The sequence below is a fragment of the Vipera ursinii genome (genome assembly GCF_947247035.1).
Source record: "Vipera ursinii genome assembly, chromosome: 11".
Lineage (NCBI taxonomy): Eukaryota > Metazoa > Chordata > Lepidosauria > Squamata > Viperidae > Vipera > Vipera ursinii.
The window spans coordinates 13245917-13271041 of NC_139524.1; the positions used below are offsets into that span (position 1 = coordinate 13245917).

Genomic DNA, 25125 nt, shown 5'->3' on the forward strand with positions numbered 1-25125 from the left:
TGTTCATTACATGAGTTTGGATTATGAATCTCTGATGACACAGAGATGGATATTTTAAGCAGATGTCTGCAATTTTTTTCTAAGGCATGGGGATTTGAGTGACAAGAGGCTGAGATTTCAAAATACTCAAATTACAGGCATAGGCGAGAGGGGAAAAAATACTTTGCAGAATGAAATGGTTTTGTTATTTAATTAGCTTGGAGACGAGGCTGCCTTCTTCCGAAATTGCACAGCGTTGCTTTTCCTTTATAATATTCGATTTTGTTCTTCTGTAGTTTGCTGCTTTGTCTGTCAAAACATTCCAGACAACACACAGGCTGGAGAAGTTGGAAAGGCCTCTTAAAGAATATCATCCTGTGGGGCAACCTACTGAGTTTGCACAGCTAAGTGATATAATATGATCTCCTTGTTTGCATCTTGGCATGTTATATGACTCCTGCCAAATGGCTTTCTTCACTAAATAAACTATGGCTTCGTGTAATGCTTCAACTGCATGTGGTCCCCTTTGGCGACCTTCTGACAAGCAAAATTAACCGGGAAGCCAGCTCCACTTAACAACCGGGTTACTAACTTGCCAACTTCAGCGATTCACGATTCACATAACAACTGTGGCAAAAAAGGTTGTAAAAAATGGGGCGAAACTCACTTTAGAACGGTCTCGCTTAACCACATGTTTTGCTCAATTGTGGTTGAGGACTGCCGGTACATTTGCCCCAAATGTAGAAGAATGCAACTGCTTTGTCTTAGATGCCTGTTTTTCAGAGTTTTAAGCAGACATTTCAGCTCCAAGCTGCACTTACAGAGTAGTGCTTGAAACCTATTAAGGTTTTGTAACCCGAGGAGGGGGATGCAATTACAATCTGCGGCCTTGGTGATATGAAACAGCTTCGAACTTCCCTGGAGTGGTCTTTGATATCATGCCTGGGATAGAATTTCACTTTTAAGTTGCACTGTGAGTAGAATAGTTGCAGCCCTTCTGTTTTAAGGTTGCATGGGTCTGATGGCCACAAGTGTGAGGGTATGCATTTAAAAAGCCGTCAAAAGGGCTTTGCTGGGAGGCAGGAAACAGTCATTTTGGACAGTCATAATGAAAAAGCCCAGTTCTGCTCTCCTTGAGGCTCCTTCTGATGCCATCACTTAAATTTTGCCCTTCCTAGTCATTTGACTAATTGACGTGTTGCAAGTCACCCTAAAGCTGCCTCTTCTTTAAAACTGCATTATTTAAAGAGAAGTGAAAACCAATGAGAGAGAGAGAGAGAGAGATAGTAAACTACAGCTGCAATCCTAAATGCACTTTCCCAATTAATTGTCATTTTCCAGGCTTTTTTTTTTGCAGTACTATAGTTAGTCCTAGACTTACAAGTACAACTGAGTGCAAAATTTCCATTGCTACTAAGCGAGACGTTTGTTAAGTGAGTTTGCCCCAGTTTACCTTTCTGTCAGTTGTTGGTGAATCACTGCAGTTAAGTTAGTAACCAGATTGTTAAGTTGAATCTGGCTTCCTCCATTGACTTTGCTTGTCAGAAGGTTGCAAAAGGGTGTCACATGATCCCGGGGACACTGCGACAGTCATAAATATGAGTCAGTTGCCAAGTGGCCAAATTTGGGCCACATGACCATGGGGGACGCCACAACCATTGCAGGTCTGAGAAGTGGTCATAACTCACTTTTTCAGTGCCGTTGTAACTTTGAATGGTCACTCAATGAACTGTTGTTAAGTCGAGGACTCCCTGTAATTCTTCCATCCCTAAACTGAATATTTCGTTGGTTGGGTTCACGTTGCACGTAATCCCAAAGAGCGGACAAACTGAATCGTGACTTAGCATCGTGCATGAACTCAGTCTTTGGACTGAAAATCTTGGAATTCTTGAAGGATTTGACATTTGAAGTTTTTCTGAACTAGAGCCTCTTCCACCAGGTGTGCCCTAGCTGGCATTCTTCAAAAATTCAATCCTAATGGCTCTTTCTGTACTTTGAAATTGCCACTTGAGGCCCCGCATAAATCAATCTCAAATATAAAGGTCGTGGGCTTTTAAAGCAAACTCATTCTTATATTTTACCCTGCTTGTCTTTGCATTATACTTAAATCACCGTCTGGTTTAAGTAGGGAATTCTGGGCGTTGAGGTCCACGTCTATTAAAATTGCTGAAGTTGAGAATCCCTGATTTAGCCTAATGCATTTTGGCCCAGTGGATGATAGTTTCCTCACAGACAGAAATAATTTTGTCTCACACTTTTTTCTTCTGAGATGTCAAACTTTAAATAGCTTTATACGGCTGTGGTATTTCTAGATTTTCCTTGGGCAGCTGCTGCCTTTAACAACCGCTTGGTTTATTGTTTGCTGCCACATGATTTGGTATTGATTTTGTTTGTGCTTTCCCTGTGTGTCGCCATGAGAGATTCTTTTGATTGCAAGGGGTTCCTACTGAAAAAGTGAATTTAAAGCAATCTTACTTACAAGACGTGATTTGCTGAAAAATATGTTTCTCTTTGAAACTTGGTTTCCTGCACCCAGGTGCTGTCACTGCACCCCACTTCTGAAGCGTGGGAAGTTTTGGAGGGCCAGGAATGTACAAGGACTGTAGTTTAGAATTGTACTGGGTGGGGGGTAAGTTTGGCGATGTTTTGTCGAACACCTCTTTAAAGTCTCCTTTGAGTCAAGCTGGATTCCTGCTGACCTCACCCAACAAGTCAGCACAGTTTTCTTGGCAACAGCATGGACACGCTTTAAAAATTCTGAGATTTGTTGACTTTCCAAGCTAGCCTACAGCAACCTGACAATCCTCCCATCCAAATTCCAATCACGCCTCATTCTGCTTAGATTTCAAGCCTAAACAGGTTCCACCCCCTTCTGCTACTTTCATGGTGCACACAGTCTGCTGGTTGACTTGACTCAGAACATCGCCTCTCCCAATCCACATCTTCCTAACTGGATCCCTGGCTCTTTTACGATTTCTCAAAGGGACCAAACCAGCTCCCCCATTTCCATCCCTCGAATCTTCACTGATTTTGTTAGGCTCTGGGAAGAAAGGTGAGGAATCTTTGCAGGCGTCTCTGTTCCTTTAAGATCCTACAAGAATCGATTAAAAGAGGCTTGAGGCCATGAAGCCCCCTTTGTGGGCCACTCAATGCTCTGTTAAAGTGCAATGCAGGTGGGGTTGATTTAAGAGGATGGTACCCTAGTTGGGTTATGAAACTTCTGCAAGCAAACAGCCGAGCTCAGAGAGCACCAAGGACCCCACAGTTCAACCCCGAGCTAGAAATAGTCTCTTTTACAGATAGTCTCTGACTTACGACCACAACTGAGCCTAAAATTGCTGTGGCTAAGTGAGAAATTTGCCCTATTTTACGACTTTTCTTGCCCGATTGTTAAGGGAATCGCTGCAGTTAAATTAGCAATCGGGCTTCCCCACTGACACCTCTAGTCAGAAGAGGATCACGTGACCCTGGGACGCTGCGACTGTCATAAATATGAAACAGTTGCCAGGCGTCTGAATTCTGATCACGCGACCACGAGGATGCTTTAGCGGTCGTAAGTGTGAAAAACATTCATCCGTCACTTTTTCCAGTGCCGTTGTAACTCCGAGCGGTCACTGAACAAACTCTTGTAAGTTGAGAGGACTACCTCCATTGGGGTTTACAGAAAGCCAGGCAACAACCAGCCTCGCCGCAGCCAGGACGAATCAGTAACCGATATAATAAATAAATCCTGAACCAGGATTTTGTTGATTCAGGATCAACCTCCCAAGAGCTTCCCTAATCGAGCAAGGGAAACGCTGGCCACGAAGTAGGATTTGGCCCTCGCTGAATCCTATCCGTCAGGGATCCGGTCCCGGCAGACCTGCGCAGTTCAGTTGACCAAAATCTTGGGGAAGATGGGAGAGCCTTGCCCTCCACTCCACTATCCTGCTAGGATTTGGGGCGCTTTGAAGAGGCTGCTTTCAAGATGAAGAAAGAAAAGAAAAGGAAAGGAAAGGAAAGGAAAGGAAAGGAAAGGAAAGGAAAGGAAAGGAAAGGAAAGGAAAGGAAAGGAAAAAAAGAAGGAAAGAAAAGGAGAGAGAAAGAGAGAAAGAAGAAAGAAAGAAAGAGAGAGAGAGAGAGAAAGAAAGAAAGAAAGAAAGAAAGAAAGAAAGAAAGAAAGAAAGAAAGAAAGAAAGAAAAAGGAAGGAAGGATGGAAGAAAGAAAGAAAGAACGAAGGAAGAAAGGAAGAAAGAAAGAAAGGAGAAAGAAAGAGAAAGAAAGAAAGAAAAAGAAAGAAAAAAAGGAAGGATGGAAGAAAGAAAGAGAAAGAAAGAAAGAAAGAAAGAAAGAAAGAAAGAAAGAAAGAAAGAAAGAAAGAAAGAAAGAAAGAAAGAAAGAAAGAAAGAAAGAGCGGGAGGAGAGGAGGACAGAGAAAGATCCAGGAACTCATCCTTTAAGCGTTCATCTTCCAAGGCGGATTTAGTCGTATAGAATTAGCCACTAACAGCCTTGCCCGTCCAAAGGGAGGAAACCCGTCTCCGATTCCGCGCGCGCGCGCAACGCCGAGGGGAAGGAACCCTCCCGATCCTACGCAGCAGCGCCGTCTGACACCACCAGCACCACGGCCGGGAACTTGCCAGCAGCAGCAGCAGCAGCAGCAGTTTCAGGGCGAGGGCGGGGGCGGGGGCGGCTCAGGATCGCGCGCAGCCAGAGCGGCCGGCTTGGCCCGGCCCGCCCCTGGCCCCGCCTGCCCGCCGCCGCGTGCTGCCGGCTTCTCTCCGCCCTCTCGGCGAGTGGGAGGCGGCTGCGGGCGAAGCAGGTGGGACGAGCCGCTGGAGCCGCCGCTGCCTGCCTGCCTGCTTTCCCGCTTTCCCTCGCCCAGCCGGCCCTTCCCGACCGCGCGGATCTCCCCGGCGGCGACCCCGAGGCGCTTGGAGGGCCAGGGCAGAGCAGAGCGCAGCGCAGCGCCTGGCCAGGCCGTGGAGCCCGGAGGACGCGCTCCTCTGACAGCTGGATGTGCGAGGTCGGGACGCGCCCCGCGCTGGCCGGCGGCGAGCGAGGGGGCGAGGAGACCCCGCCGGCCAGCGCGCTCTCGCCGCCCAGCTTCGCCGCCGGAGACAAGTGCCGGGAGATGGGGTGAGTCGGAGCTCCGAGCGCGCCGGGCTGGGCGCTCCCTCGGGCGGAGACCCCGGAGCGGAGGCTCCAGGGGGGACGGCAGGGCTGCCCGCCCGGCTGCCCCTTCCCTCCGGGGCAGTTCCGTCGGAGTTGGCGGGAGGCCGCCTTCCCCAAGCCAGGGACGCCGTCCGCGCCTCCTGGCAGTCCTTCCCCTTAACTCGGCTAGCCGGACCGCCGTTGCCGTTGCTCTCAGCCAGCGGAGCTGCCCGGCCGGTGCTTCCCGGACGCCTTCCACTACAACACCCATCGTCCCGTCCGGAAAGTGCACCGTCCCCTCTCTCTCCCCGATCAGTTCAAGAGCGCGTCTTGGGGTTGCCGTCGAAGGAAGCCCACCGGATCCCGGGCAGGGCAGCTGTGCGGCCCTCCAGATGTTGCGCCACCATCGCTGGCAACTCCCGGAAGAGAGGCTGGTGGGGCTTGGAAGGTCGTTCAACATCTGGAGGAGGGGGCGCGGATCTCCCGCTGACGGTCCTGGGTGCTGAAACGTTGTCGAGAAGAAGGGGAGCGTCCTGTGATTCCCGAGGCGGCTGGGTGGAGGAGGCATGCCAGGTTTAGCAATGGAGAAACTTTTTTTTTTAAAGGTGGTTTATCTTGTTGCCAGTTTACGGTTCAGCCAAGGCTGCTCTCCAAGGCGGAGGCTGTGCTCCATGAGGTTGGAGCACCCTTGGCGAGCTAGGACCAAGCCTGGTCTCTCGAACTGCGCCCCCCCCTCCCCTCCCCTCAGCAGATTTCAACCAGCAACCCTCTCAGGGGTTTAAAAGAGGGCTTACTTAAATCAGGGTGGTTTTTTTACCCTTAGGACCTGGAAAGAGCTGTGAAGAAGGCAAGCAGGTGTTTTCCTGAAAGCTGAAGCAAGGAGGGAGAAAAGGCTGTAACTGAAAGGGTGGGGTGGGATCCCTCCTCCTCCCCACACCCCCAAATTTACAAGCCTTATCACAAACGAGTCAGCAGTTGAAGCGTTGCTAGAATCTGCCAGGAGGTTTGATGCAATGATGGAAGTCCTGGTGGGTTTCACTTAGATAAGAGAAAGGGGAGAAGGGGACAAATTGGAGTAACTGCTGCATGAAATAAGGATAGCGGGCAAAGTCTGGACGCTCTCATTAAAATATCGATGCATTGGGGTGCGTTGTTCTTCCTCTTTCTTCCCTGGGTGTATGCGACTCTCACGATGCCTTTGTAAAATAGATTAGGCTGAGAACCCGTGGCTGGTCTGAATTCACTCTGTGAGTTTCAAACAGAAGTAGATTTGGGGAGCCCTTACTTACTAGCTCTGTGTCCAGGCAGCGTTGAAGACTGAACCCTTCCTTTCCAACTCCCGTCCATGGTTGGCATTCTCATTTGAGGCAACGTCTTTCTGCAAATTCCAATTTAGCACTGCAGCTCTCGCTTACAGTATTTGTTTACCCATCCTAGTGAATTTTGTTGGATCAGACTGCCAGTTCCGGTACTGCAAGCCAGGATTTGCAGGGCTGGCTGTGAGCTCTGAGAATTGCATGTCCTCATGTCTTTTTAAGAATGCCAGCTTGTTAAAGACTGCCAAGCCTATTTGACTTCTGGAGTAGCCCTTGAATGCAATGGCGTAGGAATGACCGGTTCATGGTGCTGGACAAAAAAAAAACTAATTGCAGACTGTCACCCTCCAGTTTATTTATTTATTAAATGTATGTGCCATCTGCTTCACTATCCAGAAGGATTCTGGGTAGCTTACAATGGCGTAAAAGCCCAACGATGGAAACATTAAAAGCATTAGTTTTCATTAGGTTCTCTTTCGAACGCTTGAGTTCCCCAATGGGAACTGTTTTGTCCAGTCTCTAAGCAATGCAGTTTCCAAACTTTTCAAAGTAGCTTGAAAAAGTAAGTAGGTGCGTGTGTCCATCATCCGTGTGCAAAAAAAGAAGAAAAAATGCATTTAGCCAGGTGTATCTCCGCGTAGCAGAGTGAGCGCCTGTTACTCGTCCCAGCTTCTGCCAACCTAGCAGTTCGAAAACATGTAAAAAATGCAAGTAGAAAAATAGGGACCACTCCGGTGGGAAGGTAACAGTGTTCCATGCGCCTTTGGCGTCTAGTCATGCCGGCCACATGACCACGGAGACGTCCTCGGACAAGCGCTGGCTCTTCGGCTTTGAAACGGAGATGAGCACCGGCCCCTAGAGTCGGAAACGACTAGCACGCATGTGCGGGGGAACCTTTACCTTTACCTTTATCTGAAGAGTAGTTAGGGTTGTAGGAATTACATCCCAGGTAATTATGTCCGGGTGGGCACTTCTCAGATCTTGTGATCCTTTATTGTTACCCCTGCGCTCTATCTCTTTAGAAGCTTCTTCTGGCTCCAGACAAGGGTCTCAGGAGTTTTAAAGCTATGAACCTGGACGCTCATCTAGGGCATTAAGGTTGTCTTGAATTAAGACTGAGGAGATGCTGGTTCAAATCCCTGACTCAGCCTGAAGCTCTCATTGATAAACTTTAACCAATCACCAAACCTATTTAATATGCTTAGCTGTGGTTTAAGGCAGGGGTCCCCAACACCAGGGCTGTGGACCTGTTCCGGGCCGTGACATGCCAGCAACCGGTCTGCGCAAACAAGCAAAGCCCCATCTGCAGGATATTGGCAGTGCAATAAACCAGGCCCCCTCCAGTCCACGGAAAAACCTGTCTCCACGGAACCGGTCCCTGGTGCTCAAAAGCTTGGGGACCTCTGGTTTAAGTCTTGCATGAATCCAGGTATTGTGGTTTGTTTATCAGAATTCATGACTCAGTGTGTGATGCATAATGACTGTTCTCTAGGGGCTTTAGAGCTGAGAGTCTAATCTATTTCTGCCCAGAGCTCCTGGAACATAAATATAAGGACGTAATAAGGGGCAGCTGACAAATATATGGATTCCCCTTCCACTTGGATCAGGCTAACCCGTCAGGATAACAGCAATCATCTTCTGTTTTATGGCAGTCCTTCTAAAATAATGTCCCTTGATTAAGTCATAAAAATGACTGGTCAGTTGTAGTTTGTGTTATTTTGTCAAGTCCAGGCATGTGTTTCTGTTAGTGCTGAATTGGTTCCCAGGGCTACAAAAAAAAAAAAAGCCTCCCGAATATGGATTCTTGATGTAGACGTCAATGGCTCTTCAGATAATTGGATTGCTTGATTTTGCTGGCTGATTGAATACATTGTTATTGGGGCTCCAAAGGAGCGCTTGGGAATTTGAGTTCAGGGGTCTTCAGACTTGGCCCCTTTATGACTTGTGGATTTCAACTACCGGAATTCTGGGAGTTGAAGTCCACCAATCATAAAAGGGCCAAGTTTGAAGACCCCTGTTCTAGTTACTTCGCTGTTTGCTATGAATCTGCTTTCAAAGGCAAGTCTGTTGCAGAATCAATAAGATTTTTCCTAGCATTGAAACAAGCAGAGCGGTTCAAAGATTTTGGGATGTGAAGCCAACCCAAGTTGGAATTGCATTTCCATTTTGGGTGCAACGTCGGAATTTTGCAATGAAGAATGGGGTGGGGTTTTTTTTGAATTTGGAACCGTTGGGTTTCTAACAATTTTAAAAAAAATCGCCAGAGTTACATGGAATGGATTAGCGGGGGTTTCTTCTTTGTCCTCCATCTTTTTTTTTTCTTACTGTCAGTGAAAGAATACAGATGTGACCTTGGGATTTTGAGAAAAGAAGACCACATCCCCAGGGAAAACAGGGTGAGAAACAATTCAAGCTAGCCCCGTTTTGATTTTTCCTTAGGTGGGACAAAATTTGTTGTTTTAGCTTACTACAATAAAAAGCATTCCTGCAATGCTTACCAGGTCTGCTCCTTGCCCTGCCTACCTCAAAGAGCTGGTGTTTTTCTTTTTTTTTCTTTTTCCCCATTTTTTTTTAAAAAAACTTGTTTTTAAATACAGGTAGACTTCTGAATTTTGATCACGTGATCATGAGGATTTTTTTCCCCCAGGCCGTTGTAACTTTGAACGGTCAGTAAATGAACTTTTATAAGTCAAGGACTACCTGAATGTCCTAGAGCAGCGTTTCCCAACCTTAGGAACTTGAAGATGCGTGGACTTCAACTCCCAGAATTCCCCAGCCAGCATAGCTGGCTGGGGAATTCTGGGAGTTGAAGTCCACGCATCTTCAAGTTCCTAAGGTTGGGAAACGCTGTCCTAGAGAACAGGGTGTGTGTGCGTGTGTGTGTGTGTGTGTGTGTGTGTGTGTGTGTGTGATTCCTGTCTATTAACCTGTGATTCCTTCCTACTGTGTAAAGCCCAACACAAATGGGCAGGATCAAGGAAGCAACGATTGACACAGACTTCAGCTAACTTTTTCCAACTTTGGCCCTGAGATGGACATAGAATCCTGACACTTGTCAGAGAAATTTCCAACCCTCCTTTATAGTTAAGTCCATTAAGGTGGAATTTCCTTACAAACTGCAGTGCTGCTTTACGGCTTTTTTTCTCACCTGGGCTAAGCGTTGACAGACTCGCTTTTATTTCTTGATTATTCGTGTCCCCTTTGCTTCTATTCCTTCCCAGATTAACACCCCCCCCCCCGCAATCTCTAGTTTGTTCTTACAAATGCTTCCAAGCTGTTAGAATACAGGTAGTCCTCGGCTTACAACAGTTCATTTCGTGACCGTTCAAAGATACAACGGCACTAAAGAAAAGGTGACTCATGACCGTTTTTCACAGTTGCAACCTTTTGTAGCATCGCCACAATCATGTGATCAAATTTCGGATGCTTGGCACCCTGGTTCGCAGTTACGACCGTTGCTTTGTCCCAAGGTCACGTAATCCCTTTTTTCAACCTTCGGACAAAGTCAATGGGGAAGCCGGATTAGCTGAACAAGTGGGTTGCTAAATTACCAACTGTAGTGATCCACTTAACCAGTGAGGCAAGAACGGTCGTAAAATGGGAGTAAAATCCGCTTAACCAATGTCTCACTTAACAGCATAAAGGTTGGGAATGTTGGATGAAACTGGCTCCAAGAAGGACGCCTCTCTGGTCAATGCTGGGGAAGGGGAAGGAGAAAGCATGAACTTTGCAAATTAGTGGACTCTGTGTGTGTGTGTGTGTGTGTGTGTGATTGACCCCTTTTTCCCCACTGCCAAATGCAAGTTTTGACTAGTGTTTGTTCTTAGTGTTCTTTCATAGTACGCCCATGACTTAAAAATACAGGTAGTCCTCAACCTATGGCCACAATTGAACCCAAAATTTCTGTTGTTAAGTGAGACATTTGTTAAAGGAGCTTTGCCTGCATTTTACGACCTTTTGTGCCCACGGTTGTTAAGCGAATTGCTGCGGTTAATAAGTTAGCAAACCAGTTGTTAAATGATTCTGGCTTCTTCCCCACTGACTTTGCTTTTGAGAAGGTCGCAAAAGGGTACCACGTGACACTGGGATACGGCGACCGTCATAAGTATGAACCAGTTGCCAAGCATCACCTGACCACCGGGGATGCTGCAAAGCACGTAATGGTGAAAAATGGTCATAAGTCACATTTTCCAGTGCCATTGTAACTTTGAACAAAATGGACTGTTGTAAGTTGAGGACAACCTGTAATCTATAAAACTCAAAACACTTTAATGAGACGTTTGATGTTTGTATGTCACCATCCAAGTAGGGTATATTGGAATGAAGCCTAATGAATATAATCTTTACTCCCGATGTGAAAATCTTTAAATAACACTCCTGGTTTTATTAACTTGTGTCCCTGAGATAAATTATTATTATTTTAAAAAAAAACCCACATGCGCACATACCTTGACAAGCTGATAAAATAAAAGGTCATACAGGGATAATCCTTCTGAATAATTAAAAGCAGCTTGGAAGCTACAGATTTATTTCCAGTTCCCTCTGTGCTTTAATTAGTTAATTCACATTAACTAATTGTTGCATTTAGACAGTTGGTTGCAAGAGCTATTTGCATGTAAGTAATCAGAATTCAGATGTGCGTTTTCCAGGTTTTTTTTTTTTAGCCTTGAGGTCCTTAGGAAAGCTTCAAGCTTAATTAGCCTTCGTTGGAATTAAATGCCACTCTAGATGACAAAACTGGCTTTTTAAGGACTGGATGCTCAACAGGATTATCCTCTCTCCTATCTTTCACAACTCGGCTGCACGTAGTGTTTTGCACGTGACACAAACGCCATTAATCCTGCTCCTGTACAGGTGAGTGTGGCCAGCATATTTGTAAATTCAGGAATGCCTATTGGAAACCCAGGGCTGGCAATGTGTTCCTCTCCTGTGTACCTTTGAGGAACACTATTCAGTAATGCCTTAGATATGGAACAATTCTTATGCTAATTGTTGGGCAGAAGTGTTGCACTGTAGTAGCTGAAGGAAGGAGAGATTGAAGAGTGTTGAACTGAAAGGCAGTATTTGATTTTTAAAAAGAGGTTAGCTGACCAGTCGGTGAACAACATCTTAAACAAATAAAGGCTTATTTTTGGAGAGCACTGCTCTACTGTGAGGTTTGTGGGGACTGTTTGCTTCTATTTCTGCTGTCGCCAAACCATTAAGAAACCTTTATCTTTAACTTCGACAAGCAAAACCTTAACTTGCTTTTGCTTTCAAAGGGCCTTGGGAATTTCACTGCAATGCCAGAAAATAAAAACAGCAGGCTTTAATTCTGCAAGAATTTGGACCGGTTGTCTCAGAGCAAGTTTTTGTAAGTTAAACTTTCCTTCTTGCAAGTTATGTCTCCTCAGTTGAAGTTGGTCGTGTGACTTGTGGTTTGAATAACTTTTGATTGTAATAAAGAGTTGATTTGATTTGAACTGATTAAAAAGGCAAAAGGTATTTTTGCCCAGTGTATAAAGCCAGCAGCTTGGTTTGAGGTTTCTGTGTGAATGGATAAGTTCTGCTTTTCATCCCATTTCTGTGGCTTTGAATGTTTCCCCCAGTCAGTGAGGATCCTTATGTTACACATAAAACAAGGGTATCCCCTAAAGTAGCATTTTGCAAGGAGCCGTGGGGGGGGGGTGTTACAGTGGTTAGAATTGCAGTATTGCAGGCTAATTCTGCCCACTGCCAGCAGTTCGATCCTGACCGGCTCAAAGTTGACTCAGCCTTCCATCCTTCCGAGGTCTCTAAACTGAGGACCCAGATTGTTGGGGGCAATAGGCTAACTCTGTAAACTGCTTACAGCAGGGGTAGGCAACCTTGGCTCTTTTATGACTCATGGACTTCAAGTGATTGTCCAGTCTCTTCTTAAAAACCTCCAGTGATGAAGCACTCACAACTTCTGGTGGCAAGCCGTTCAACTAGTTAATGTTGTGATTCAGGGTCAGCCTGTGGGTTCGGCAGTTGGGTCGGACGACTCAGAGGAGGAGGAGGGGGGTGTTGAAGAGCTTGCTGATGATGGCCTTGAGGCTCCGCAGAGCCCTCAGCCAGGCCCCTCCCATCTGGTCACGACACAGACCCAGCTGTGTGAGCCTTACAGCGTGGATGAAGATGACCCACAGCTGGCCCTGTTCAAGGACACCCGACGCAGGAGGCAGTCAATCAGGAGTAAACCGAGGAAGGCAATGGGGCACCTCGGAAGGAGGCAGAGAGAAGCCACGCCCTGAACTGTATAAAAGGGGAATGCGTGGGAGGGCTGGTTTGCTGAAGGCAACCACTTGAATAGTTCCTGTTTCATAGCTCCTGTTTCATGGTTGGTGTCTGTAAAGCACTGTGAAATGGTGTACAAGTCTAAGTGTTATTGCTGTTTGGTTAGGTTGCAAGTGGATTTGTTAAAGGCTTGAGAAAAAGGAACACAGTTTGTTTCCTATAGTTGAAATGCTGTTGTACCCTGAAAGAGTCCAGCCTGTAATTATATTTCTGAATGTGGTAGGACAAGTGGCTTTGGCTTTCTTCAGCTAAGGCAAAGAAGCATTTAGCTTGTATTTCGGGGGGTGGGGTCTTAATGTATAAAGAGCGAGTGAAAAAGATAATACTTGTGATATTTGTGAAGCCTTGGTAATGTGGCATTTTCAGAGAAAGATAGTGGAGACATTACGGAAAAAGCTGGTTGATGAGTTAATACAGACAGTCCTTACCTTTCAACCACAATTGAGCCCAAAATTTCTGTTGCTACGTGAGACATTTGTTAAGTGAATTTTGCTCCATTTTACAACCTTCCTTGCCATAGTCGCTCTATGAATCACTGTAGTTGTTCAATTAGTCAACCTGTTGTTAAGTCCATCTGGCTTCCCCATTGACTTTGCTTGTCAGAAAGTTGCCAAAGGGGATCATGTGACCCCTCGCAAACATGAGTCGGTTGCTAAGCACCTGAATTTTGATCACCTGACCATGGGGATGCTGCAACGGTCGTAAGTGTGAAAACTGGTCATAAGTTTTTTACAGTGCCATTGTAATGGTCCCTAAATGAACTGTTGTAAATGGAGGACCACTTCTATCGCTTTGGTTCTCCTGGGTTTTAGGAAGGCTGGAAACGCGGGACGACTGGATGGATCGTTTGTGTGCAAAGTTCCTTTGGTTTGGAACGCTACTCAACATATGTCCTTAATCTTGCCAGTTCTGTTCTCCGGAAAATCACCCAGTTCACTGTGTTGAGCCAAAGGAGATACTCAAACGCGGAATTCCGTGCCAAAGGAAAGTGGCAGGTTGACAATCAGGATGACTTCCTTGTGACATTTTCCTTTGGCAGTTGAATGAGAGTCACTTTCCAGTATTTGAAGGAGGAAATAGTCTCTTCCTAAACTAAATGGAGACGTGTAAGGGACTTAATGATTTGAAAGCACTACGTTCCTCTTTCCTGTGACACATGTCGAGTGGGCAAAACAATATTGGTTGGTCTAAGTTCCTGACTGTGCTATCGTTCAGACCTTCAGATGATGGAGAGAGAACCTTTCGTGTCTGGAGTATTTTGGAGACATTCGGAAGGCTTATCTGCCTGGCCTCCAGAAGTAACCAGGATAGGTCTTCAGTAAAGTGAGGGGGAGTGGGATGTCTTTGCTTTTTCTCTGAAATGTCCTGAAATTTCTTGAGATGATGCTTAAGATGTTGAGAGTTTGGGGGGGGGGAAATCAGAGAGGAGCAACTAAGATGATCCAAGGCCTGGAGTCCAAAACATACGAAGAACGGCTGCGGGACTTGGGTTTGGCTAGTCTAAAGAAAAGAAGAAATAGGAGAGACGCGATAGCAGTGTTCCAGTATCTGAGGGGCTGCCACAAGGCAGAGGGGGGCAGGTTGTTCACCAGAGCACCAGAGGGAAGGACAAGAAACAATGGTTGGAAACTGATCAAAGAGAGAAGCAAGCTGGAATTAAGGAGAAAGTTCCTGAAAGTGAGGACAATCAACCAGTGGAACAGCTTCCCTCCAGAGATCGTGGGCGCTCCATCACTGGAGGTATTTAAGAAGAGACTAGACAGTCATTTGTCTGAAATGGTATAGGTTCTCCTGGTTGAGCAGCGGGCTGGATTAGAAGACCTCCAAGGTCCCTTCCAGATCTATTCTATCCTAGATTTCACCTGATTGCAGTGATTTTGCTATTTTGCTATGAAATCCCAGGACACCTCATAGAAGGATGCTGAAAATCCATCAGATTTGGTACCTTACGAAATTGCCAAACTTCAGTAGCTGTGATGGTTCTTATTTGAAGGTTCACTGCAATGGGAGGAATGACACATTGGTTTAGAATGTGGTATTTCAGGCTGACTCTGCCCACGGCCTGGAGTTTGATCCTGACCAGCTGAAGGTTGACTCAGCCTCCTATCCTTCCGAGGTTGGTAAAATAAGGACCCAGATTGTTGGGGGGGGTCAACATGCTGACTCTGTAAACTGCTTAGAGAGGGCTGCAAATCACTATGAAGCGGCACATAAGTCTAAGTCAGAGGTCTTCAAACTCGGCCCTTTTATGACTCATGGACTTCAACTCCCAGAATTCCTCAGCCAGGCACGCTGGCTGAGGAATTCTGGGAATTGAAGTCCATGAGTCATAAAAGGGCCGAGTTTGAAGACCCCTGGTCTAAGTGCTATTGCTTTGTGTTAGCATAATGCACCAACTCTTGTGACTTGTCGACTTATCCGTTTCTGTCTTCACATCATGCATGAACCCAGCCAGCTGTGGCACACTTAGCAAACCATAGCTGGAACAGACCACGGCTTAGCACAGGGAGTCAACCCAGCCATTGATTGAGGGCCCTTCTTTCATAGATCAGCTTGAAGTAAATGAATGCTATAATGAGCCTGACAATATGATGGGTGGAATAGAGAGAACAGAAGTGTGTCTTTAGGACTACTCATCACCCAAGGCTGAAATTTATTTCGCCTACCCATTTCTCTTGTTCCCAGCTCAGTCCCTTAACCATACCACATTGGCTATACCTCCCACCTGCTCATTCCAGCAAAAGAGGCTTACTTTGGATCCCGTCTGCCGAAGAACCTCAGCTGGCAGGGTCCAGGAGAAGAGCCTTTCCTGTTGTGGCCCCTGCTCTCTGGAATATTCTCCCACCGGAGGCGAGGTCCACCTCCACGCTCCTAGTCTTCCAGAAAACCAGTGGTGGGATTCAACCGGTTCTCACCAGTTCAGCAGAACCGGTAGCTAATTTTTTTGTTGCCCAGGCCCAGAATGGACGTCCGGAAGCGGCATCCACACAGAGAACCGGTTGTTCCCATATTTGAATCCCACCGCTGCAGAAAAACCTGGCCTGAGGTTCTGACAACAGCATGCTAGTTTGGGGGTGGCTGACAGAGTAAAGAAGCTCCTTATCCCCAGGTCCTCCATCATCTTGGGTTTGTTTTAGCTTTCCAATTAAACTCTCCCAATTTTAGCTGTCTTGCACAGGCACGTCCCCGACTTACGACAGTTCATTTAGCAACCGTTCAAAGTTACGGCATCACTGGAAAAAAAAGTGGCTTATATATGAGCGTTTTCCACACTTGCGACCATTTGCAGCCTCCACATGATCAAAATTCAGGCGCTTGGCCCCCGACTCCTATTTATGACGGTTGCAGCACCACGCAATCCCCTTTTGCGACCTTCCGACAAGCAGAGTCCGTGGGGGCATCCAGACTCCTTTAACAACGGTGCTGTTAATTTAAGAAGGGCAGGGATTCACTGAACGACGGGGGCAAGGAAGGCCGTCAGCTGGGGGCAAAAGTCCCTTGACAGATGTCTCGCTGAGCAACAGAGATGTTGGGCTCAATTGTCATAAGTCGAGGACTTCCTTTATCGCCTTTTTAAATTTTTTTGTTTTGTTTTGGTAAGCTGCCCAAGAGTCACTGCGTTAGTGAGATGGGCGGCGTAAAAATTTAACAATCGATTAACAAGCAAACCAATAGATAAATACTTGCGCTCTTCAAACAACAGCTGCCTACCTTGGCTGGGTTTTATGATCTGATGTTTACACAATTTACTCCCAGTTTCTGCACCGTCCAGAGTTACATTCCCCTTAAAATAAGCAAGGGAGGTAGTTTTTCTCCTGATATTGCTAGGAACCAAAGAGCAAAGAAAAAAAAGGATCTTTCCTTTGGTTCTGATCTTTGCTAGGACTTCAGACTTCTTTCTGCCTTTTCCGCTCCCTTTATCTTTCCCTTGGGTCCCAAGTGTGGCTGGTACCTTACCGGTGATTCTGTGTTACGCATCTGCTCTACGAAGAGCCCTCGGAGACTTGCCTGTGAATTAGAAATATGCCTCTGCGTGGTTCTCCCCTTTTGCCACAGGCAGCCTCACAACTCTTGTGATGTGTCTGCCTTGGTGTTCTTGGGGCCTCTGCTGACCTAGGCTAGGTGGTCCTTGCTGGAGAAAAAAGACATATGGAAGCCTCCTACAGCCTTCCGGCTGAGTGGCATTATAACTCGCATCACCCCTAGCCAGCAAAGGGTGAGGTTGCTTAGGTTGTGATGGTGCACAGACATTTGTTTTAAGAAATGAGTCATGCCTGCTACTTGTCAGTCTGGCTTTGCATGAAATTGACCAGGGATCTGGGACATAGATTAAAAGCTGACAGCTTTTTTACGCAAAGCCCTGAGATGTAACTCATCTTTTGGCATGAGACAGCCTCCTCTGACTGTGTTCTAATCTACACAACTGGAACAACATTCCCCTTAGGCTTGCAGCCCCCCCTCCCCGTCTTTAAAACAGTTGGGCTGAGAGAAAGAGGGACTAGCCCAGGGGTCTGCAACGTTGACAACTTTAAGACTTGTGCACTTCAGCTGAAGGCCACAAGTCTTAAAGTTGTCAAGGTTACAGACCCCTGGACTAGCCCAAAGATGGCTTTCATGCCTAAGGCGAGACTAGAACTCAGTCTTCTGGCAATTGGCCCAAATTCACCCAGCTGGCTTTCATGGGACTAGAACTCTCAGACTCCTGGTTTTCAGGCTAGCTCCTTAACCACTATACCAAACTGGCTTATTCTAATGTTCTCGCTCGTCTAATGTCTGTCCCATGCCCAGGTCCAGATCTCAACTGAAAGAGATCTAGATCAGGATTTCTTAACCTCAGTAACTTTAAGATACAGTATGGAATTGGCTGGGGAATTCTGGGCGATGGAGTTCAAACATCTTAAGAGTTGTTGAGATAGATAAACCCTCATTTAAATTTCTTCCCATTCCCTCTGTAATCATAACCCAACACACCTCTACAACTTTACCTAAACAAGGTAGATTGAATGCAGAACAATAATGGTATGAATCAGCTTGAGGTCTTGTGGAGGTGTGCACCGACTCCATCTTCAAGGTCAACAGCATCCATTCATTCTCAGACTCAGGCAGTGGTTCCCATCCTGACCTCACCTAGATGGTGCCTTGTTGTCCTAATGATTGTTGGTTGGAATATCAGCCATAGAGGAAGAGATAAGGAGGATTGCTCATGTCAATTCAGTTGTAAAAAAAAAATTAAAAATGTATATGCATATTTGGGCGGAGTGCAGAGTTATTTTTAAAAACTTCACAGTTCTGTACATTCTTCATGGGAAGGGTTGCTATGGAAATGCAAATGTACTGGTTAGCATTTTTGGCATCTTGCCTGGTTCTTAGTCCAATAGTGCATTCATTCTTTGTCTATACCAAGATAAGAAAAGTGGATGAAGATGAGGTGATCTTGGCATCAAACAGGAAGAGCACCAAGTTATAAATAAAAGACTTTGGGTCTTCTTTTAAAAAAATCTTGTTTGCACGTAGCATAACTGCAACAAAACCTTCCAAGTTTAAAACATAGTCAGGAGTCCTCCAGCATTTCTTGAACTGCTTTTCCAAAACTTGTTTGTTGCCAGAACCTGAGATAGGCAGTTGTTAGAAATGAAGTGTTTACTTCTTTCTTTGAAGAACTTTCCTTAAAGCTGACAGTTTTGCTTCAAGCGCTCCACATAATGATCTCAGGGTCAGGAAACGTGTAAAACCGCACCGGTTAATCAAATACAAAATTGAGCTGCAACTAAGATGATTAAAGCCCTGGAGACCAACACATATGAAGAACGGTTGCATGATTTGGGTTTGGCTAGTCTAGAGAAAAGAAGGACTAGCGGTGGGGGGGGGCAGGAGGACATGATAGCAGTATTCCAGTATTTGAGAGGCTGCAAAAAGAGTAAGGGTCAACTTATTTTTCAAAGCACCAGAGGGCAGGACAAGAAATAATGGATGGAAACTAATCAAAGAAAGAAGCAACCTGGAATTAAGGAGAAACTTCCTAACACTGAGGACAATTAACTGTTCTGTACCAGCCTGCTACCGGCCCTGCAGAAAAAGCAGGGACAACCCCTTTACAAACGGCAAGAGGCTGGAATAAAGCCTGCCAAATTTATTAACATAAAACAGACACCAACCATGAAACAGGAGCTATGAAACAGGAACTATTCAAGTGGTTGCCTTCAGCAAACCAGCCCTCCCACGCATTCCCCTTTTATACAGTTCAGGGCGTGGCTTCTCTCTGCCTCCTTCCGAGGTGCCCCATTGCCTTCCTCGGTTTACTCCTGATTGACTGCCTCCTGCGTCGGGCGTCCTTGAACAGGGCCAGCTGTGGGTCATCTTCATGCACGCTGTCAGGCTCACACAGCTGGGTCTCCGTCGTGACCAGGTGGGAGGGGCCTGGCTGAGGGCTCTGCGGAGCCTCAAGGCCATCATCAGCAAGCTCTTCAACACCCCCCTCCTCCTCCTCTGAGTCGTCCGACCCAACTGCCGAACCCACAGGCTGACCCTGAATCACAACATTAACTAGTTGAACGGCTTGCCACCAGAAGTTGTGAGTGCTTCATCACTGGAGGTTTTTAAGAAGAGACTGGACAATCACTTGTCTGAAATAGTATAGGCAGGGCTTTTTTTCTCATAGAACGCTCAGAACGGAGTTCCGGCACCTTTTTTGGATGGAACCTTGTACGGTAGGCAAGGTGGGTTGTATGACATGTGTGAGTTCCGGCACCTTTTTCGTTTACAAAAAAAGCACTGAGTATAGGGTCTCTTGCTTGACCAGAAGACCTCCAAGATCCCTTCCAGCTCTATTCTGATTGATTGATGGTGTATCCTAACATCACCTTTTCGCAGAAATAGAACATGAAACCTAGCTAGAATCTCCATAAAGAAACATGTTACCATTCTAGTTCTAATTATTTCTCCAATTTTCCAATCGTCAGAATTCATGCATAAATAATAAAGAAAAAGCTGGGGGTTTTTTTTTGCTTCAAAGAGTATACATCTGAATACCTAATCCACACTACTAATTTTGTTGTGGGGGGAAAAAGTGTACAAGGAAAAAAAAGCATGGAAAACTTGTGGCGTATTGAAATGTCAAGTTAAACTAAGACTTGCGAACTCTACAGCATATGCAGGAATTCTCATTTTTCTATTGATAAACCGAGCATTGGTGCACAATCTGTGGTCTGAGAATCAGATCCAGCCCTCAAAGTGTTTTTGCTCATTCTGTCAACCCACACTTCAGCTGCTTCCCATTTCAGTCCAGCAAATTAAAATTAAAACGTCGTGCTGTTAAGGCCAAATGGGATGGGAAAGAGTGGAATGGGGGTAGGTTAGGACAACGGTTTAAGAATAAGGCAGGTTTTGTGGTTTCTGTGTTCGACTCCACCCCTGCATTATCTTTTGCTCTGCCCACCTTTAGTATCTGCCCAGATTCACCTACTCATGCTCTCTCACACAATTAAGGCCTCTGTAGGGTGTAAGTTCCCTAATGTGAACATCTTCACACTCATCCCCTTAGTGTGAGTAAAACTTTATCTTAAGAGTGGTTTCTTTGAAATGAACTCATTTTGTGTAGGGTCCAATCTGGGCCGGTCACTCGGAAGACAAAACCTCTCGTCCCAGGTGACCGACCCCAATTGGATCCCACAACAATTTCCTGGGACACGTGCATTCACCTTCATTGATTTGGTAGGGTTTTCTTTTCAATGATCCTTAAAATTCCCAGATTTCCCAGTAGAACACCACTTGAACGCCACCGGCATTGACAAAAATCAGTCAATTGCAAAAGGCAACTTTGCTCAAAGTAGCTTACATCCTGCGATGATATCTGTAATGCCATCAAAGAACAACATCTGCCCTATCCCAGGTCCTTTGGAAGGACTCAGTAGGCGGACAAAAATGCCAAATCCAGTCTAAACCTTTGGCTAGCTGTGTGAGGAACCATACACACCAATACTAATAGTTCCTAAATGGGACTGTTTCCCCTTGATTCTTCAAATCATTTGCAACGATAGCAGAAGTTAAATGTTTAACCGCTGGAAGTTAAACAACTTTTGAATTTTGTCCTGTACAGTATTGTTTCTCAACTTTGACAACTTGAAGATGTGTAGACCCCCCAACTCCCAGAATTCTCTCCCTCCCCCAACTCCCAGGGAATTCTGGGGGTTGAAGTCCACATGTCTTCACGTTGCCAAGCTTGAGAAACATCGCTTGTAAGAGTTTTGTCTTCTTCTGTCCTTTTCTGCGGTCAAAACAGCTTCAGCATATTTTAAAGCATCTCCCAGCCTTACCTGACTGTGGAAATGGGATGAACGCAAATCTCAGCCCCCTCTTGGTTTTGATTCGTTTCCAAATGCATTGGAGCTGCAGCTGACCGCGCATTCAGGGAAGGGATTTGCTATCTCATAGGCCATCACTTTCTTAGCCCTTCGCAAGCCCTGAGTCTTAAAAAAAAAAAAACGCCAAGCCCCAAATCCACACCGTGATCCTGGTTACAAAGAAGGGAAAACGAAGAAAGCAGACTGCCAAAACAGATGGCAGGAGAAGCGCAGATACTGTACTAACCTCCAAGGCTTGTTGGAACAGCCATGTTTTAGCAGTCTTCCGGAAGATGATTGAAGAAAAGATTTGGGGCGGGGGCTTATTCCAAGGAGACAAGGCAGCAGTGGAAAAATACTGTCCTCCCTGACTTTTCATCTCCCAAATTAAAGACCGTAGAAGCCGCCCGTCCACAGCTTTGGAGCTACCTGCAAATCTATATAAGCAGTTTCCACTCCTTTTTAAAAATGGAAGGCGATCCTCTTCTGGGTTGTTGAGATAGAGGAGGAGGGATATTGGAGGGTAGGTTGACCCTCCGCACCCCCACTCTTCTTTGTGGCAACCCCTTAGATAGCAGTGTTCCAGAGTGGGGTCAACTTGTTCTCCAACAGGCCGACCTGGACTGATGGAAGGGAGGTTCTCTTGATTTTGTTTTATTGTCTTTTTAATTGGACTATGTAGGGGATCATTTGATTTAATACCTTTTTTAATGTTTGTATCTTGTGTTTTTATCGTTGTTAGCCGCCCTGAGTCCTTTGGGAGATAGGGCGGCATACAAATCCAATAAATAAATAAATAAATAAATAAATAAATAAATAAATAAATGAATGAATGAATGAATGAATGAATGAATGAATGAACTTAAATAAACTTAAATAAACTTAAATAAAATAAAATAAAATAAATATAAATAAATAAATAAACAAATAAATAAACAAATAAATAAATAAATAAACTTAAATTAATAAAATAAAATAAAATAAATAAAATATAAACAAACAAACAAACAAATAAATAAATAAATAATACAGAAAGAAGGGCTGGGAGAAGGAGAAAAAGGGACACTTTGACTAAGCTCTCCACAACTTTCCCCTAACAGGCTTTTCTTTGAGGGTCCTGAGTTGAACCTTTCCTTCAGGGCTGTAGGAAACTGCCAGTCTGTTCTGAGAGAGTGAAATACGCCATTCGTCTCCCTGAGGCGTGGATCAATTTGTAAGAGGCGAGATTTGCGTCCCTGGGCTCGGTGTCTCGCTGGTAAGGGGAAGGGTTGAATAGGTCTCTCGGTGTCTGTCTTCATCTGTTAGGATCAATATTTCAGAAGAAAGAGAGCCAAACTACTACTACTACTACTACTAATAATAATAATAATAATTAATACTAATAAATAATAATAATAATAATAATAATAATAATAATAACAACAACAATAATAATAATAACAACAACAACAACAAAAAGCTACTCTTCCCCCAGCCTCCCTTTGCTCTGCTTTGACAGACTGGAAGTTTGCAATGCACAAATCAACGCTTAGGATTCGTCCGTTAAGGCGGCTAACGTTGAAAGAATGCATTCTTGGCTGCTTTAAGTCAGGACGCCGGAAAGGCCTTTATGCGTTTTTTCATAGCTTCGTAATGGGCAAAACTGTTCTAAATTTAGCCTCTTGTTCCGTGGCTAAACATGGGGAGAAGGTGATTGCTCAGAGGTGCAGTTTGCTTTTGCTGAAGGTCACACATCCACACTCTGGCCTCTGCAGGGAAGAATACAATCATGACATCCCCTTTTCCTCCCCCCCCCCGCCAGCATTTACCGGTCATTGTAAATCAAGAGTAGATACAGTTTGTTTCTCTTCATTTGTCTCAGTCTCTTGGGGATAGTCTTTTGCATGTCAAGATGGTCCTGGGGAGCTAAAAAAAAAAAAGCAGTGAGGGCATCAGGAGTTAAATGCGACTATCAGGGAGCAAATGGCGTTCAGCCTATTGCGAAGTCATCATGAACATAATTTACGTGACACGTTTGCCTCCCAAGCTCAGACGATTGTTTTGCTGCTGCTGCAGATTTCTTCCTTTGTGGGATGATGTCACGGCACACTGCGTTGTCATCTGATGTCACCCCGACGGCGCACAGATGCCTTTGATGTGACGGTCTGATCTTTCTGACCGTCTTCTCTTGGGTTGCGTTCTTACAACCCCGTCCAGATTCAGCAGCTGCACATCTCTAAAAGTGCTGAGGTTGGATCGCGTCAATCTTTGTGGGTGAAGCTGCCCCCTAAGATTCGTTTATGGTTTGGCGCAAGGATTCCTAATCGTGGCAACTTTAAGACGCGTGGACTTCAATCCCCAGAAATCCCCAGCCAGCCTGACGCCCTCACTGCTTTTTTTTTTTTTAGCTCACCAGGACCATCTTGACATGGAAAAGATTAGCCCCAAGAGACCGGAGACTAGTGAAACACAAACTGTTTTTGTATTAAATGCCTCCATCTGGCTGACGATCTTAACTGGGGCTTATTTTGGGTGGTAGTAATTTATTAACTTCAACGAGCTTTTTCACTTTGTCCTTTAAGCAAAGGGTGTTTCTCCTCCCCTTCTCTCTTTTTTTTTTCTTCCCAGGCTTGGATAGGACAGTTACACTGAGCAGCATCCAACTCTGCATTAACAGTTTGCTTGCGTCAGTACTCTGAAGCATTTCCCCACCCCCCCACCCTCTTCTTCGTAGGATGCCTTTGAGTAAAAACTCCGCACAGGGCTAGCATGCAGCTTAGAGTGTGCTTTTGTATATTTTGTTTACAAAGGTCTGTCCCGGGGTGGTTTGCCTAATGTCACGTAGCAATCTCGCCATAAAAGCGACATTCTGAAAAAGCCCAGAGATCTGATCGTTTTCTTTTGTAACTGTGCGATGTGAAATTCAGGTAGTAAGTACAGATTGGCCTTACGATTATGGAGAGAAACCTGCATTTTGAGAAAGAGTTGCTTTTAGTGGCTCAAAGTAACAGGGCCGGGTGTGTACAGGGGCGGGTTGATAAGTAAGGAAGCAAATAAGTTTATTGTTGTCACCAGAAGCCATACCATGTGATCCTCAGTGGAGATTCTCAGTCATCCAGGTGGAGCTTCTCCCAAAGGTTCTGTTTTCAGGAAGCAACGGGACTTTCTTGTTTTTCTTTTGAAGACGTTTTGCTTCTCATCCAAGAAGCTTCTTCAGCTCTGACTGGATGGTGGGGAAATGGAAGGATTTATGCTCCTTGCAGACAGCTGGTCATTTGCCTTCTTTTGGAGAGTCATTGAGGCCACTTGGAGGTTTATCTGTGTCCTCAAGGTCACCTGTGGGGTGCAAATGGGTGTGGAGCCTTATTGGCTGCAGGATGTTTTCCACTCTGTGTCCCAGGCTCCACACACCTTTGCACTACTCAGGTGACCCTGAGGACGCAGGTAAGACTCCAAATGGACCCAAGGGTTCTCTAAAAGTATGCAAATTGACCAGCTGTCTGCAAGGAATATAAACCCTTCCCTTCCTCACCATCCAGTCAGAGCTGAAGAAGCTTCTTCCGATGAGAGGTGAAACGTCTTCAAAGAAAAAACAAGAAAGTACAGTTGCCTGCTGAAAAAGCACCTTTGGGACATAACATGTGAAATGCCGTAAAATACAATAAAACTCTGAATTTGTAAAATAACGTTCAGATAGTCCTCAGCTTACAACTATTTGAAGTTGTAACTGCACCGGAAACAGCGACTTATGACTTATCCCCCATGGCCACGTTATCAAATTTGCATACTTATGATGGCTGCAGCCTCCCCACACATCATGTGATCGCCATCTGTGCCGTTCCCAGCCAACTCCCAACAAGCAAAGTCCGTGAGGGGCGTGGGATTAATGACTGCCGTGATTTACTTCACAAGCATGGCCAGAAAGGTAAAAATCGGGTGTGAATCACTTTTAACAACCACCTTGCTCGGCCGCGGAAATTCTGATCTCAGTTTTTTTTTAAAATCCCATTTATATCCCGCCCTTCTCCGAAGACTCAGGGCAGCTTACAATCTAAGCACAAATCAAATATGCTTAGCAATA

General features: G+C 45.4%; 1 protein-coding gene across 3 annotated transcripts in view; it reads left to right on the plus strand.

The window, feature by feature from the left end:
* Positions 1-25125, plus strand: part of HOMER2 (homer scaffold protein 2) — a 68761-nt gene that overhangs the window by 5146 nt on the left and 38490 nt on the right. Inside the window, exon 1 of one of the 3 annotated variants that reach the window (XM_083371032.1) lies at positions 2402-5098. The exons of 1 other annotated variant lie outside the window; for it this stretch is intronic. In XM_083371032.1, the coding sequence (XP_083227158.1) occupies positions 4977-5098 (122 nt within the window). In that variant the 5' untranslated portion in view covers positions 2402-4976. Of the gene's footprint in view, positions 1-2401; positions 5099-24651; positions 24970-25125 lie in introns of those variants that run through there. One more of the 3 variants, XM_083371035.1, reaches the window with a different exon arrangement.